Source organism: Mixophyes fleayi, chromosome 4 (assembly GCF_038048845.1).
Source record: "Mixophyes fleayi isolate aMixFle1 chromosome 4, aMixFle1.hap1, whole genome shotgun sequence".
Lineage (NCBI taxonomy): Eukaryota > Metazoa > Chordata > Amphibia > Anura > Limnodynastidae > Mixophyes > Mixophyes fleayi.
The window spans coordinates 74,733,581-74,749,470 of NC_134405.1; the positions used below are offsets into that span (position 1 = coordinate 74,733,581).

The 15,890-nt window shown below is 38.2% G+C and overlaps 1 protein-coding gene across 2 annotated transcripts in view; it reads left to right on the top strand.

Annotated features, from left to right (window-relative positions):
* The window catches only part of UNC5D (unc-5 netrin receptor D), a 397,571-nt gene that overhangs the window by 313,774 nt on the left and 67,907 nt on the right, over positions 1-15,890 (top strand). For both annotated transcript variants that reach the window (XM_075207473.1, XM_075207472.1), the window contains one exon: positions 4,818-5,195. In XM_075207473.1, coding sequence (XP_075063574.1) covers positions 4,818-5,195 — 378 coding nt within the window. The remainder of the gene's footprint in view (positions 1-4,817; positions 5,196-15,890) is intronic.

Here is a 15,890-nt window from a genome sequence, read left to right on the forward strand (position 1 = left end):
ACTTAAAAGTTCCTTAAAGTTGCACTGCCACTTAGAAGTTGGTAGCCCTGTGGGTGCTGCCTCAGTCATTAATTGTCTCTACGCATAACATTTTTCAGTCATATAGGGGTGGGCGCCCCCCAAAGCCCCAGGGGCATATGCTGCCAAGCATATTTTAAAAAGCAGCCATCAATGCTTATAAATTCCCGAGTTAAAGCCAACCTATATTAACCATGGTGAATATGGTTGAAGTGTAACACACCAAAGAGCAACGTGAAATATACCTAAGTTATATCTTCCATGACCCTACTGTCAGTAATGTTGGGGAATGCTTGACTACATGTTGCCTCTGGTATATCTCTAGATTGCAGTTAAACCTTCAATTAAAGGCAGCAACCCTGCCCAAAAAGATATAAGCTTTAGGATTTCACATGGCATGGGTAAAAGTGTTGTCGAAAAATAGGCTGTATTTTTTAAAGTTTCACAACATTTAATAAAGACCAACTAAGTAGATGATCCATGCCAGTCAACTTTTTTTAGGATGTCTCTCCTTAGCTTTAAATGTAAATGTACTTTACTTTTTAGTTGTTTTCTAGGTGAGATGTTGCTAACCTGAATTCAACCCCAGATATTCTAAAAAAAAGGTGACAGATCCTTCTTTTCTTCCCATGCCAGCTGTTTTCTGGCTGGCAATCCAAGAGAATTATGCATAGGATGAAAAACACCACTTAAAGATAGGGAACAGTTCTCGCTCATTAAGTGAAGAGTCTTGTTACACAGTGTTCTTTAGCAATGGGTAAGAATAAATAAAATATTATGCTTCAGGAAGCCTCGAGGCGAAGGATAAAAATGAAAATGCGGGCATTTTTTTATAACTGGTAACTTGAGCGTACCCTGGAGAAGAGTCCTGTGACAATTTAGCATAGTGAATCTAGAACGCATTAAACATTGGCTAGGCCTCTGACACTTGACCCTTAGTAGTCCTGTCTTCTGTTTGTGACTTTCATTATGGAGTGAATAGAGTTCTAAGTGAGTTCCAAATAGGGATAACCAATTTCTTTAGTAATAATACTATATAATATGATAATAAATCAAAACACATAAGAACTTATAATTGAAAATAGGCACAACATGCACTGCTCTGTTCCGTCGGCTTTCTATGTTCAGAGACTCGCCCTTTAGAACAGGGATCAAGGTGCCCTCTTTAAAGTTCTGCATTATATCCTTGCTGAGGTTCTCCCATCAGATGAAGCTGGAAACAACTGTTTGTAAGATGCATTAAATGTCACGTGCGACCATCTTGTTGCAGTTTGGTTGTTTTCATCCAAATCAGCCAAACATTGCACAGTCTGTGGATAGCAAGTGATCTAAGAGATCATACCTGGTTGAATTTGAGTGGAATGGAGAATCTGATTCACCAAATGTCCCTCAATGGCATGTGCAAGGTCATCAGCCGATCCAGTAAGGAGGAACAGCTGATGGGAAATGTTCACTAGTGCACTATGGGAAATGATTTTTGGCCTGTCCCTGGGGTGATTGGATCTCTCCACTCTAGCCCTACCACTGCGTAGCTACATTGACTTTTGTTTCGGTTGGCCAGCACTGGGGTTGAACAACCAGATCACATAGTGTGTGACACCATTAGGTTTAGGGTGCTAGCTTTAGACTTAGAACATAATGAATGTTTATTTTTACTAAACTAGATAGCTTAAGCTACTATAACCACTAGCACAAATCTTCCTACCACACATAGTGACATTGGTGACATTGAACACAATCGATTTATTAACAGAGAAGAAAGCCTCTGAAAATGACCACATTGACACAAGGTCAGGGATTATTTAAATATGCTCTCCCCTGCATTTATTAAATGGATTGGTGGTTGCTATAAAAGAATTAACCACTTGTTTTATTAATGCAACTTATTACTTCATTTCATATTGAAAGAAATTAGGGGGTAAATGTATCAAGCTGAGAGTTTTCCGGCGGGTTTGAAAAACCAATCAGATTCTAGCTACCATTTATTTAGTGCATTCTACAAAATGATAGCTAGAATCTGATTGGTTGCTATAGGCAACATCTCCACTTTTCAAACCCGCCGGAAAACTCTCAGCTTGATACATTTCCCCCTAGATGTCACATATCTTTACAGTGCAATCTATTCTCAGTTAACATAAGTGATAAATATGTATTTATCGGTTGGGCATTAGAGTGTCAGCCTGCTTACTGTATATGTGTGAACAGCAGCCATCCTCATTACTCATGGAAGACTGCTACAGAGGAGATCGTGAAAATACTGCAGTAGTATACAATACTACTAGTGTGTGCCATCAATCTGCAGATACGCTTCTCAATCCTGGCTTTAATAATCGAAGACCAGAGGCTAGATTTACTAAGCTGCGGGTTTGAAAAAGTGGGGATGTTGCCTATAGCAACCAATCAGATTTTAGCTTTCATTTATTTAGTACCTTCTACAAAATGATAGCTAGAATCTGATTGGTTGCTATAGGCAACATCCCCACTTTTTCAAACCAGCAGCTCAGTAAATCTAGCCCCAGGAATTTATCAATATAACATTTTTTGGTCAAAAGAAAATGGTAAACATAATCTGTAAGCATATTGTAATAAACACATTGGAATAGTTAAGATTGGATTCATAGGTGGTTGACTGGATAAGCTATTGGCTGAACAAGAGACGACAGAGAGTTTTAGTAAATGTAATACATTGAGAAGAGGTACAAGTTACCAGTGGAGTATTGCAACAATTTGGACCTCTTTAATATCTTTATTGGTGACATTACTATTGTTACTGAAGGGAAAGTATGCCTTTTTTGCGGATGACACATAGCTATGTAACATGGTGGACACAGGGAAGATTAAAGTAATCGTCTAGATTGTGACAACTTAAATTGAATGCCAAAAAGACAAAATCATGCACTGGGTCTCAAAAATCCAAATACTGAATATAGTATTAATAAAACAAAAGCTATTCGGGAGGAAAGAGCTTCAGGAGTCACTATTGCAGGTGACCTAATATTCAGACCATGTAGCAAAGCAACGGAGAAGACCAGTCGAATGCTAGATTGCATAGCAAGAGGAATTAGTAGCTGAAAGAGCGAGGTGGTGATACCACAAAATAGATCATTGGTCAGACAGCACCTAGGATATTGGGTTCACTTCTGAGGGTATATTTACTAAACTGCGGGTTTTAAAAAATGGAGATGTTGCCTATAGCAACGAATCAGATTGTACCTGTCATATTGTAGAATGTAGTAAATAAATAACTAGAATCTGATTGGTTGCTATAGGCAACATCTCCATTTTTTTTTTCAAACCTGCAGCTTGATAAATTTACCCAGATCTCTAAAAGCACATAAATAAATTAGAGATCGGGCTACTAAAATGGTGTACATGCATCAAAACTTAGCCAAAAAGGTTAATGGACCTCAATATGCATACCTTAGAGCAGAAAAAGAAGTGGATGGTCGTGTCATATCAGTTTTCAAATACATGTTTTTAACAAGAAAAAACTGGAGGAAGAACTCTACAGAGGAAGTATTAGAACAAATGGACATTCAGTAAAATTGCAGGGAAGAAGTTGTAGGGAAAATAAGAGCAAGATTTACTTACTGAAAGGGTAGTAGCTAGGTGGAATAACCTTCAAACACACGTGGTAAAGGCTAATAAGGTAAGGGAATTTTAACATGATAGAGATAAACATAAAGCTATCCTAAATCTGGAAAATAGTTGAGGATCAAATAAGGTTGAGGTTTTTAGGAATACAAACTAGCAGACTAGATTGGTTCTTATCTACCGTTTTTACATAATAGGTAGATTTAGGCTTCAGCTTGGTAGGTCATCATCATTAAAACATGATTTTTAGAAATTTTGTGTACATATTGTGACAGTTAGATTCAACAGTATGCTTTACACATACACGTGTCACTGTGACAATTGCTATCAACAGAATCCATTTGGACAATTGCTAATTCTCTCTATATGGAATGGTGCAAACAATGATACCTGCAGGGTTTATAATGTACTGTATTTATATAGTTATTGATACCTCAATAAGAGAAATGTTTAAAACTGTTCTGAGGAATATTCACCTATTTTGGGTGCAATTGAACATGTTCCTTCAGCTGAATTTGGCTTTAAGTATTTGCACATAATTCCCTACTTCAACCCCAACCACACCACAGGGCAGAATCAACTGACACCATCAGCTCTATTTATAGACTATATATTATGTGCGTTACGTGGAATTTACAAATAACCTGGCAGCGGAATTGCGCAAAATTCCGCAGCCACTTTGCTCATCTGTACCATAGATAAGTAAAAGGATCATCGTTAGACAATTTCAAGAGACCTGTGAAAACAAATAACACTTAGGAATGCCACAATATATAGTACACTCAGATACATTTTGTGCAGTAAGTGACATAATATTAACTAGAGCTTCTCAGACAATGGAGCAAGCTGGCTTCACATATGGATAATTCCAACATTCTGAAATGTGTATCAAATATAGATAGAGGCACCATATTCGAGGAGACATGGCTCGCTGTATAAGTGCATAGTAAAATTACATTAACTTGGAAACACATGAGTGCACACTCTGTAATTCCCGTAATGCTTAGGCAGTTTCTATCACATAGGATTTAATACTACGGGTTTATATAGAAAAGCCTTGTGCTGGTGGATTTGCAAATTCAATCAGGTTTTATCCTATGCTGTAAAACACTTGGGTTTTAGGGATGTAGCTACCTATACATTTTATTTCAGACCTGCATTGTGTAATGTGGTTGGCAAATTAGAGCGTATTCTTTATTTTGCAGGTAACTCCCTTTTATTGAACTCATCTCTTCAACCCGACCTAACAGTGAGCAGAACCTACAGTGGTCCGATTTGTTTCCAGGACCCAATGGACAAAGAGCTAATGACTGAGTCTTCAATATTTAACCCTCTAACAGACATCAAGGTCAAAGTGCAAAGTTCATTTATGGTCTCACTGGGGGTGACTGAGAGGCCAGAGTTCCACGGGAAGATGCTGTCAGGGACATTTCCACACGGTAATAACAGGTGCTTTGGTACCTTACACAGCCGGAATAAAACTCCCTACATTCAGAACCTGTCATCTATATCATCCAAACCAGAGATGAGAGTATGTGGACTCTTCGGCCATCAAGGAGGACGATTAGTGATGCCAAATACAGGTATGTTTCCATGTTTACAATGCAATATCATCATCATCGTTTCTTTGCGTGGCCAATAGATTGTGTAACACCTGACATGGTCATATAGATAAGAATACAAGAAAACAGTACAGTGCAGTTAAGCAGAATAATACAAGCATGGAAGCAATTAACAAATCATATAGCATTCATAAAACAATATATCAGCATAAGACATGACATGGTATACAGAATACACAATAAGACATGACAGGGACATAGAAGGAAGACGTACAGTGGAGGGTTAAGGATCCTACCCACGAGAGCTTGCATTCTAGAGGGAGGGGGTAATGAGAGACAATAGGAACAGATTGGACAGTAGGCTTAGCTGTCCATGTAGGTAGTAGAGAAGGATAAGTAGTCCAATCTGCAGGACGGTAGGTTTACATATTTTTTCGTCAGCTCCATAGATTCATCAGCTTCATAAATATGTCATTATATGAAGATTCAAGGTCCTCATAATATAAATATATTTTGCTGGAAAGATGCATTTTTTTTTTTAAAGTATTCTGTGAAAATCTTGCGTTTTACTTGCGTAGTACTGAAAGAAGAAGTGACCTGGATATTGAAAACACGAATTGAAACAATTGTACAGTTCACGCAGCTGAAAGTTGTTAGCATCCACTGCAATACAGAGTTACTAATGAAACATAATGATTAAAACAGTGGTCACCGGGAGCTAGCAGCAATACAAGCAATTTGTCATAATATATAGAACTATTGTGACACATTGTAAAACAATATAAGCGGTCTACTCAGCGGTTTAACGCTTGACAGTACAGGTGTGAATAGCGACACATGTTACATAAATAAGTCAGGATTTGTTAGGTGCAGCCTCTTGTTTATCAGCCAGAACGGTGAATAATTTAAAAGCAATGTTTGTTTCTGAAAATAGATTTAGATGTATAGAACGACAGTCAGGAACACATACATCGAGATGCTATTCGCATACTTATAAGCAGAGCATAAAAGTTAGTGGAATTTAAAACATTTCAAGAATTAGAATTACAGTGCAGTTTGTTACAGAAAAGATGTCTTGAAGCTCATTTAAATATCTCATCCAACAACGTGAAATCTAGTTCTATGTATGAAGCATGTCATAGTTCCTAACCCACATTTTGCCAGGAAAGCCCAAATCCGCCCATCTCCTTCCGTCACTAGGAGTAGAATATGTTCCCGCAGTTACCATCATCATGACACGGTAATGTTAGAATAATATTTATTTATATGCTTATTGCGACAATTACTATACTAAATATCTTTGTACTTTATTATATAACTCCCTGAGCCTGAGTCATTAAGGAAAGTAAGGCAAAGGCAAAGAAAGGAGTAAATGTTCTCTGGGACAAACCATGTTACAATGCAATGGGTGCAAATTAGTTTATTATTCTGCACATAAAGTAAATACTGTCTGTTTTTTCATGTAGCACGTAAACACTTGATAACTTTCTTTTTACACTGAAATTTAAAGTTGATCTAGGACATGCCCTGCCCCAATTATAAATCTGTCAACACATTTTAAACTTACCTCCCCCTCCAATGCAACATGGTTTTGCCCAGATTCAAAGTTACTCCTCTTTTATGCTTTGCTCTCCTTAATGACTCAGGCACTCTGTGTCTAGGTGCCATTGTTACGTTACTTATAACGATTTGTTTTTTTTTGTTTTTTTAAAAATTAAAAACAGTTAGGAAACTAGAAAGTGAGAGTTGACTAAGGTTTGTGTTGCTGCAGTGTATCATGTAGCGTGTAAAATTTAACGCGCCTGGAAAACACCCTGGATTATTTGCTGCTAAGCTACACACTCACGTAAATGCATGACGTGCATACATATAGGTGCCTAACGTCAGCAAAGATGAAGTAACAACATTTGGGGGTAAATGTATCAAGCTGAGAGTTTTCCAGCAGGTTTGAAAAGTGGAGATGTTGCCTATAGCAACTAATCAGAGTTTAGAAATACATGATAGCTGGAATCTGATTGGTTTTTCAAACCCACCTTAAAACTCTTAGCTTGATACATTTACCCCTTGGACTCCACGGTTTTTCCCATTTTATAAATTACTCTTAAACATTGCAGCAACATTGCCTAGATACAACAACATTGCGGACACTACAATATTATGTAAGCACAGTATTGCAGCAACAGTATATTTCATATGGCAAGGAAAGCTTGTGACTTGATAGCCCCTGTGACTTCATGTGATGTATTACCGAAAATCTGCAATCCATACATCTTCTTATAAATCCTGTCCAGAGCCAAACCCTATCCCATGTATACATACCCCTGGGAAAGTATTAGCGAATTTTACCTCTGTATGACAGAAAGGTCAGTAGTCAGGGATGACTAGCTATTAATCCTACAGTACTTGTATAATGAATATACATTTTCGACCATTGCCAGTTTTTCAGTTATGTTTCATTTGTTGGTTCGCTGGATGTTATAAAGGAAGTATGTGCTCTTATTATTATTTAACTCCAACAATTTCACCTTCTCTTTTCTTAAGTGACACAAAGGGATTGCAGCATTACAATCTACATGCACATAGTACTGTATTTTGTGAATAGGAAGACTGAAAGTATTTAAGGCTTTAAAACTGATTGCCACCCAGGTTATTTAAGAAGTCTTCACACTGGCTGCTCCTGTCTTGTATTTAATTGATTTTTGGTACTTGGCTTAGAAGTTGTCCTATAACACCCTACTATAGGCCAAGTTCATATGCATACCTTTGGATACTTTTCTACAAGGATGAGCCCCAGTGCTGTATTTTTAAACATTACCCTCTTTTACAAATATTCTGCTGTGGCAATGGAGCTGCTGGGCATAACATTCTATGGTACATCCACTGCAATACAGAGTCACTAATGAAACATAATGATTAAAACAGTGGTCACTGGGAGCTAGCAACAACACAAGCAACAATACAGTGTGGAAGGAGCATTAATGAATCTTATGTGTCATTACACTGTGTTGTTTTGAACTGTTGCTCTTTAACCTTGCATGATATATCATAATTATTTTTTTTACTCTCTATCATTCTATAATATCTAAACAACCCCAATCCTCTTTATGTTTTCATTGACTTTAGAACTAAAGAATGTGCAAAATGCAGCTCATAGTGAAAATGTATTTTTGGTAGTGACGTAAGCATCCATTATAGACCTGCAGAATAGTTTACCTGGCATCAATCACCCACGTATCAGTATTATGTCACTTTGGTATGTGAAGAGGAGTAATAATATCTCTGCGCATCTTCTGGAGAACTAGTGATAGACAGTGTGGCTCTTGCTATGTCAGTGTACAGAGAACACAATCACCGTCTGAGTGACACTCCATGGCAGCCACACAAAGGCCGAGACAGGTGACGGTGGTGTAACCCCCTCTCCTGTTTAATTCACATTCACATCAACGACCCTTCAAACTTCACCCTTAAAATCTTTCACTCTGTATGTTTGTATATATATATATAAATATATGTATATATATATATATATATATATATATATATATATAAACACGCACATACGCACACACATATACATATATATATATATATATATATATATATATATATATATAAACTACCTGTCAAAAGTGACTCACTGGCAGCAAACCTGCTAATTAGTCACTTCCAATTGCAATCCCTCGGGAGATCAGGTTTCTGCTGGGAAGGATCCTCCATAGCAATCACAAGCTGATGGTGCTCAGATACGCTGTTATCTTAATTCCAGACAATGTTAAACTTGCCATAGGGATGCAGGTGTTTTTTTTTTTGTGCTATCAACTGGTCAGTATATGATTAATATAATTATATGTTATGTGTTATATTAAAGATTGGTTACATTTATTTAGGCTTGTTTACTGTTTTTTTGTTTCTTCTACAATTGTTTTTTATTTGCTTTTGCAGAGTGCAAGTTTTTATAAGTGGCATAATGAAACACAGAGATATTACAAGTAACTAATGGGTTCTGTAACCATATAATAACGCCACAGGCCATTGGAAATCCACGGTGACTTATAATATCCTCAATATTTTACAGTACAGTGTAAGTTATCCAGTACAATAGACAGGTTTGGGAAATTTACACTGAATTGATGACATCAGAACTCACACTTATTTAGAAAGCGAAAAACAGCCGCACAATAAAGTATCTTTAGATCACTTGGAGTTACACAAATGCCCTTAGACTTATTAGAACACTGTGCTCTGTGGAGATGCTGCATTTTTTTGGGGGGCTTGACAGGCTTGGAGTGTTGCAATTAATGATAGGGGCCCCCATGCTGTTGGGTCCCCTGTTATATTGCCAGTAGCCTAGTGCTGGCAGTGGCTTTTTTTTGGGGGGGAGGGGGCTCACTCTGTATGTCCCCATGATTTTGCTGCTGCCAGTGAAGGCTATAAGCACTGGCGCAGAGATCATCTTCGGGCACGGCATTTTTATTTTTGTATTTTTTTTTTTTACCTTTTTCCGTTTTACTTACCCCCAGGTCTGTGCTCATGATGATCAGGAACCCAAAAAAGATACACCTATTGACAGGCAGTTCTGCATGTCCATGCAGATCAGCATCAATCACAATTATGTGAACACGCCTTTACCTCTCAGCCATAATTCATTATTTATCCCATGTGCAATTAGTTAACCCCAGGAACTATGAAGTCCTATCAAATCATGTCCCTTACAGAGGGCAGATCCTGTGTATAATATTAGTATACTCTCGTAGGAGTATCCGCTTTGTATCTTCCATGTGGACCGCCACTAGGTGATGGTATTAAGCATTCTGAAAGAAATTTCACTACCCACATATGGAGGTATTCCTCCCTCAAATGGAAAAATCTGATAGTTCTCCTCTTTAGCACATAGTCCTCCAAGTTATTGTATCATCCAAAGTCTGTGAATATAGATATGGGCTGTAGACCATAATATAAAACACAGGTGTGTTTGTAACAGACACAAGTTTCATCTGAAGCAACTGGTTGTAATTAAAGTTGTATTTTGATTTATACCGTTATGTTGGAAATTGTTGTTATAAGTTATGAATCTTTTTAGACAAAGAAGTTTAGATACAATTTTATTAAAAATATATATTTTTAAGATATAGGTAATGCCTTGAGGATTTGTGACATTTTTAACTAGAGATGTTCACTGACCCCTGTGTTTTGGTTTTGAATCTGGATTAACTTCGTTTTGGTTTTGGCAAAACCACCCTCGCTTGTTTTGGTTTTGGTTTTGGATCCCGATTTTTCTCTAAAATCCCTATTTATTTTGCTAAAATCACATAATTTGGCTCTATATTTATCCCTACATTATTATTAACCTCAATAACATTAATTTCCAATCATTTTCAGTCAATTTTTGTCAAGTGACAAGAACACTGCTACCCCTCATGTTTCTGTGTGAGAAATGGTACTGAGCAATGTCACTGGAGACTGGAGAGTGACAAGAACACTGCTACCCCTGTTTCTGTGTGAGCAATGGCCCTGGATCTCCTGGGGAGGGAGGTATTTATGGAATCCAAAACCCTCGAGATCCGACAACGCAACAATGACATTTTGCCTCGATTCAGATCTGAGGACGCGCAAAAGTAACGAGCCGTCTCGCGAGCCTACTCGGATCCCTTAAGTTCGGGTGGGCTCTATTTTCAAAAAACCGAGCCTGAGCTTCTCTATTTTTAATAGGTTTTATCACTCTAATTAGAAGGGAGTAAATGCCACATAGGGCCAACTATTTAAACTACTTTACACTTTGGCATATTGGAAACGTCAGAGACTGGCGGCTTGTTGCGGATTTATCACTTTTACTTGATCTATGCATTTTTATAAAGTAAGCACTGGAAGGTGTGATGGCTGACAAGTTATCACAACGGACTACAGACAATACCATGCTCCCTATTATATATACATAATGAACACTAATGAATCTCATTAAAAACCAAGCATTGGTTCATTTCAATTAAAATTATTTGTACTCCAATCTAGTAATAACTCTTTAACAAATTGGATATGTGGCAGTATTAGTACGGGATGCCAGCAAGGAAAATGTTTTTAGATCGCTAAATGTTTCTCCGCGGTACTGATTAACAGTGTGACTTGCTAGTGGTTTATTGAATTATCAGCTGTAGATCCTGAATAAATCTCCACTGTAACATTACATTACTGGTAACTACTGAAGACAGGGAACTAGTGGCCTAAATGCCAGGCAAATTAAATGCACCCAGATTGTTCCCATGTCAATGTCATGTGACATTTTAAGGCATATCTGTCACCTACACAAAACTGTACATTAGATATCTGAGCAGACAGCACATAGCAAAACATATGCTACATTTACTGTGAGTTCTAGACGTAGTTTCTTTAATATTCACCATTTTGCATACTGTATTTGCATCCAATTAGCAAGTTTCTGCTGCTAACTGTACATTACAATTAAGCATTTATTCATGTTGTACCATTAAATATAGAATTTGCTTTTCAAACTCCCATGACAAGTACACAATAGAGGAGGAGATATACAAAGAAGGTTTATTTTATGCAGAGTAGAGTTATGTGTAATACAATTATCAGTCATGTAAATGCTTGTTTTTTAGGGCTTTACGGCTGTCACTTTATTCAGCCTATTCTATTTTTTGATGACATAATTAACTAAATAACAATAATAAGAATAATAAGAAGAAGAATCAAATTCATATATTGTTTTTTTTTATCAATGGGACGCAACAAACTTTACATTTTATAGGTTTTTTAAAAAAAATATAGTAAATTATATTAATTGCAGTCATAAGTTTTGGTAAATTATTTAATTTTAAGCCTGCTTTGAATAGCTCCATAGAGGGCGCCTGTCGGACTGAGGTGGAGAGGGAGTTCCAAGAGACTTTAGGTAGACTCTGGGTAGCCTTTCAAATTCTTGTTCTGTGAGGAAAAAGTGTCAATATGAGGTAGCAAATGCTCTTTCAAATAGCTGATGGGTTTTATTATTATTAGCTTTAAATATCAGTAAGCCAGTCTTAAAACAAACTCTTAACTTTACAGGGAGTTGGAATGGGGGGAGAAGAACTAGCATAATATGGCAATAGCAAGGTGTGTTTAGTAGCCCAGCAGCCTGGTTGTATAACCTACAGACCTTTCTGCAACTAATGGCAAAAGTAGGTAGATGAACATAGAATACAACATGGTTGCCATGATATTTCATTTGGGTTATGGTGGGTCATGCAAAATGTAAATACCAACAGAACTGATTTTTCTGTGCAGAAATAAGGTGTGGCCTGATGGAAAATGGGCATGGTTTGGATGGAATGGGGAAGACTCTAGGCATATCTCTGAATGAGTTGGATGGATATTTTATGTTCTACCTACAGTGACTTTCATACAAAATGAAGACTTGTCTTGTGGTATACAAAATATATATATTGTTGTTTCACTAGAATAAACGACCAACTTCTAACTCTGAGTAATGAGATAACAATAAAATGAATAGCTTGGAGTGGATGTGAGTATATCTTTGTCTGTTGTCAATGCCTAGTTGTGCTTTATTGTGTTGAGATATGTGTGTGTGGTTGGGTGGGAGTTGGAGACTCTAGAAAGAGGGAATATGGGGCAGCACGGTGGCTTAGTGGTTAGCACTTCTGCCTCACAGCACTGAGGTCATGAGTTTGATTCCCAACCATGGACTTATCTGTGTGGAGTTTGTATGTTCTCCCCGTGTTTGCGTGGGTTTCCTCCGAGTGCTATTGTTTTCTCCCACACTCAAAAAACATACTTGTATGTTAATTAGCTGCTATTAAATTGACCTTAGTTTCTCTCGGTGTGTGTGTGTGTGTGTGTGTGTGTGTTTGTGAGCTTCAATGGGACAGGGACAGATGTGAGTGAGTTCTATGTACAGCGCTGCGGAATTAGTGGTGCTATATAAATAACTGCTGCTTCTGATGATGACGTTTTAGACATGTGCTTTAAGTAGTCCATGAGGAGATAGAAGAGAGGCAGCAGATTACACGAGTGGAGAGGTCAGTGAAATAGTAGTAGATTTGGGTATCATCAGCGTAGAGATGGTACTGGAGACAAAGGAGTTGATTGGTTGACCAAAGAAGAAGGTTTACAGCAAAAATATAATGAAAGTCATCTAATGTACATGCAAGTCAGTCAAATAGGCGTATTTGTGCAAAACACAATTGTATGTATCTTATAGCAATCTCCTACAGGTTCCTGGGCTGCAGTATGCACAGTATACAGGGTCGGATTAAGGGAATGGAGGCCTCCAATCCCCCGTGAGGCCCCCCCCGTGATCCAAGGTGCCCCCCCCCTGGTGAGCCGAGCTGAGCCGAGCCGCCCCCAAGGCACTTACCTCCTTCTCCTGGCATTGCAGTCCTTCCCCGGCGCGCTGTATGCTCTTTACTGAGGAGATCTCGTGAGAGTGAGACTCATGAGATCTCCTCAGTAAGGAGACTACAGCGCGCCGGGGAAAGACTGCAGTGAAAGTGCTCAGCACCCCCACCCCCGACCGATCAATACTGCTGCTAAGCACCTAAAAGGGCCCCCTGGATGCCCGAGGCCCCTGGGCTGTAGCCCAGTTAGCCCTAGGGTTAATCCGGCCCTGACATACTCTCACTAGCTGCCAAAGGATTTAATTAATATACAGCTAGGTTAAGGGAAGCCCTTAAGGTACTTGTTTAATTGAGGCTCAAGATTCTTTAGGGCTTTCCTACCCCATAACAAAGTTTGAGCTACTATGGCTATAGTTAATTATATCTTATAAACGGCATTAATTATTGAAGGAATATCATGTCAATAAACCACAATGCCACATTTTTTAGTTTGAGTCTTTTTATGATTATCTTATGCCCTCAGTAGATAGATAGAAAGTACATTTCTGGGGCTGCACGAACTGTAAAAATACAGTTTGTTTTGTGAAAACGCCATTCTTCCCAATTTAAGACCTATAAAATAAAATTATATTATTTAGAAATATTATTATTTACTGAAAAAGTCCTATGTACCTTGGGGAAAAATATTTATAAATTGCAACATATAAATATAAATTATTCATTGTTATAATGTATTTTTTAAAATTATTATACATTTTTCTAGAAAATTATTCTGGAGAAGGTTAAACAATAAAAATGTACATAGCATAATAATGTTTTATAAAGGAGACCCTTTTAATGCATTAGTTTCACTCACTATAATAAACATTAGAGTCCACTCCCAGAATCCTCAGACCTACTCGTAACATGACCAATGTCTTTTACAGGGACCTACATGGATTTGTTGCTTGCCATTCACATCGCCCATTCATGCTGTCCACAGTAGCATCGCTTAGTGGACTTGGCCCAAATGATAACTCTAGACAAGAATATGAAACATTAGAAAACACAATGTATTTTGTCAACTGTCTATCACAGCAACATTGTGTTCTGAGTTGGCTTTTTCAGGCACAATGAGAACCCCACAGAGAGATGGATCGCAGACTTGATTTTGTGCAGGTGTAAAAAAAAAACAGAAAACGAAAAAGGAAAAGAAAAGTGAAGATAACAAACAATGTGAGGGGCTTCGTGCTGCAGAGAGATCTCGTTTTACTGGGAGGAGAACGACAGCAGCTCAAAGTATAAGAACAGGGAGAACAGACATTTATACAACATAATAGTTAGACAATTTAGTCCCCCCGGGGCGCCAAGAGAGTGTCATTTTAGGGCTGTTAGATGCAGAGTGGGTGGGGAGGAGGGGGAAGCACAAGTACAACGTTTACTGAAAAACGACAGCAGTCATTTATGACCACTGGTTGGAAGCCATCAGCTGCCATGCAACTGTGCGAGTGTGTGGGAATAGGAAAAAGCCAGGAGTGGAGAGCTTTACTCCCTCCACTGGTCAGCACATGACAGCTCCCGTAGAGGAGATCCAGGGCACAGGGGAAGTATTGCTTAATGGATCAGGGTGAAAACTGAGCGTTAACAAGAAAGATGTTGGCAATATATTCTGAAATTATATAGGTTGCGAAAGGTAAAGCATAGTCCATCTCGGAAAGGAAAGGACATCTCACAGCATGGTACATCGTGGGTCTTGTCAGGAAAGTGTAAGCTTTTCTTAAGGTGGCTATATAAATACGCATTACCTGTGGTCCACGTAATCAGTGGAACTATTATTATCGTTACGTGTTATTTATATATTATATAGTGGTGTACAGTGAGGGGATCATGATACAAGCAAAAAAAGACCCTACCGTACAAATTGTTTTAATTTCATGTATAGTATTGTCATGGAATCTGTTGTCATAGCTGATCTGAGCTTTATTGTTGGTTTATATTAAATATACTAACTAACTTGTCACTCAGGTGAAATGACATTTCTTACCCTCACAGATCATCATTATTATTATTATTATTTTCTATTTATAGGGCGCCACAAAGTATCCTTAGCGCCATACAAGGACAAACAATGGCACAGTACAAGGTGAAACAGCACAGTACAAGTAACAGTAAGCACTATAACTCAGGGGGCTCAGTCACAGCAAGAAAGAGAGGGAGGGGAAAAGTGAGTACAGGCAGGTAACTATAGCCCAAGAGGGTGGGCATGGATGACAGGTAAAGAGTTACTGAGGGGAGCGGAGAGAAGAGAGAGGAGACAGAGGGCAGAGGGACCGAGAGGAGGTGAACTGAGTAGCTGGAGAGCGCAGTTAAAAGTGATGGAAACAGGAGG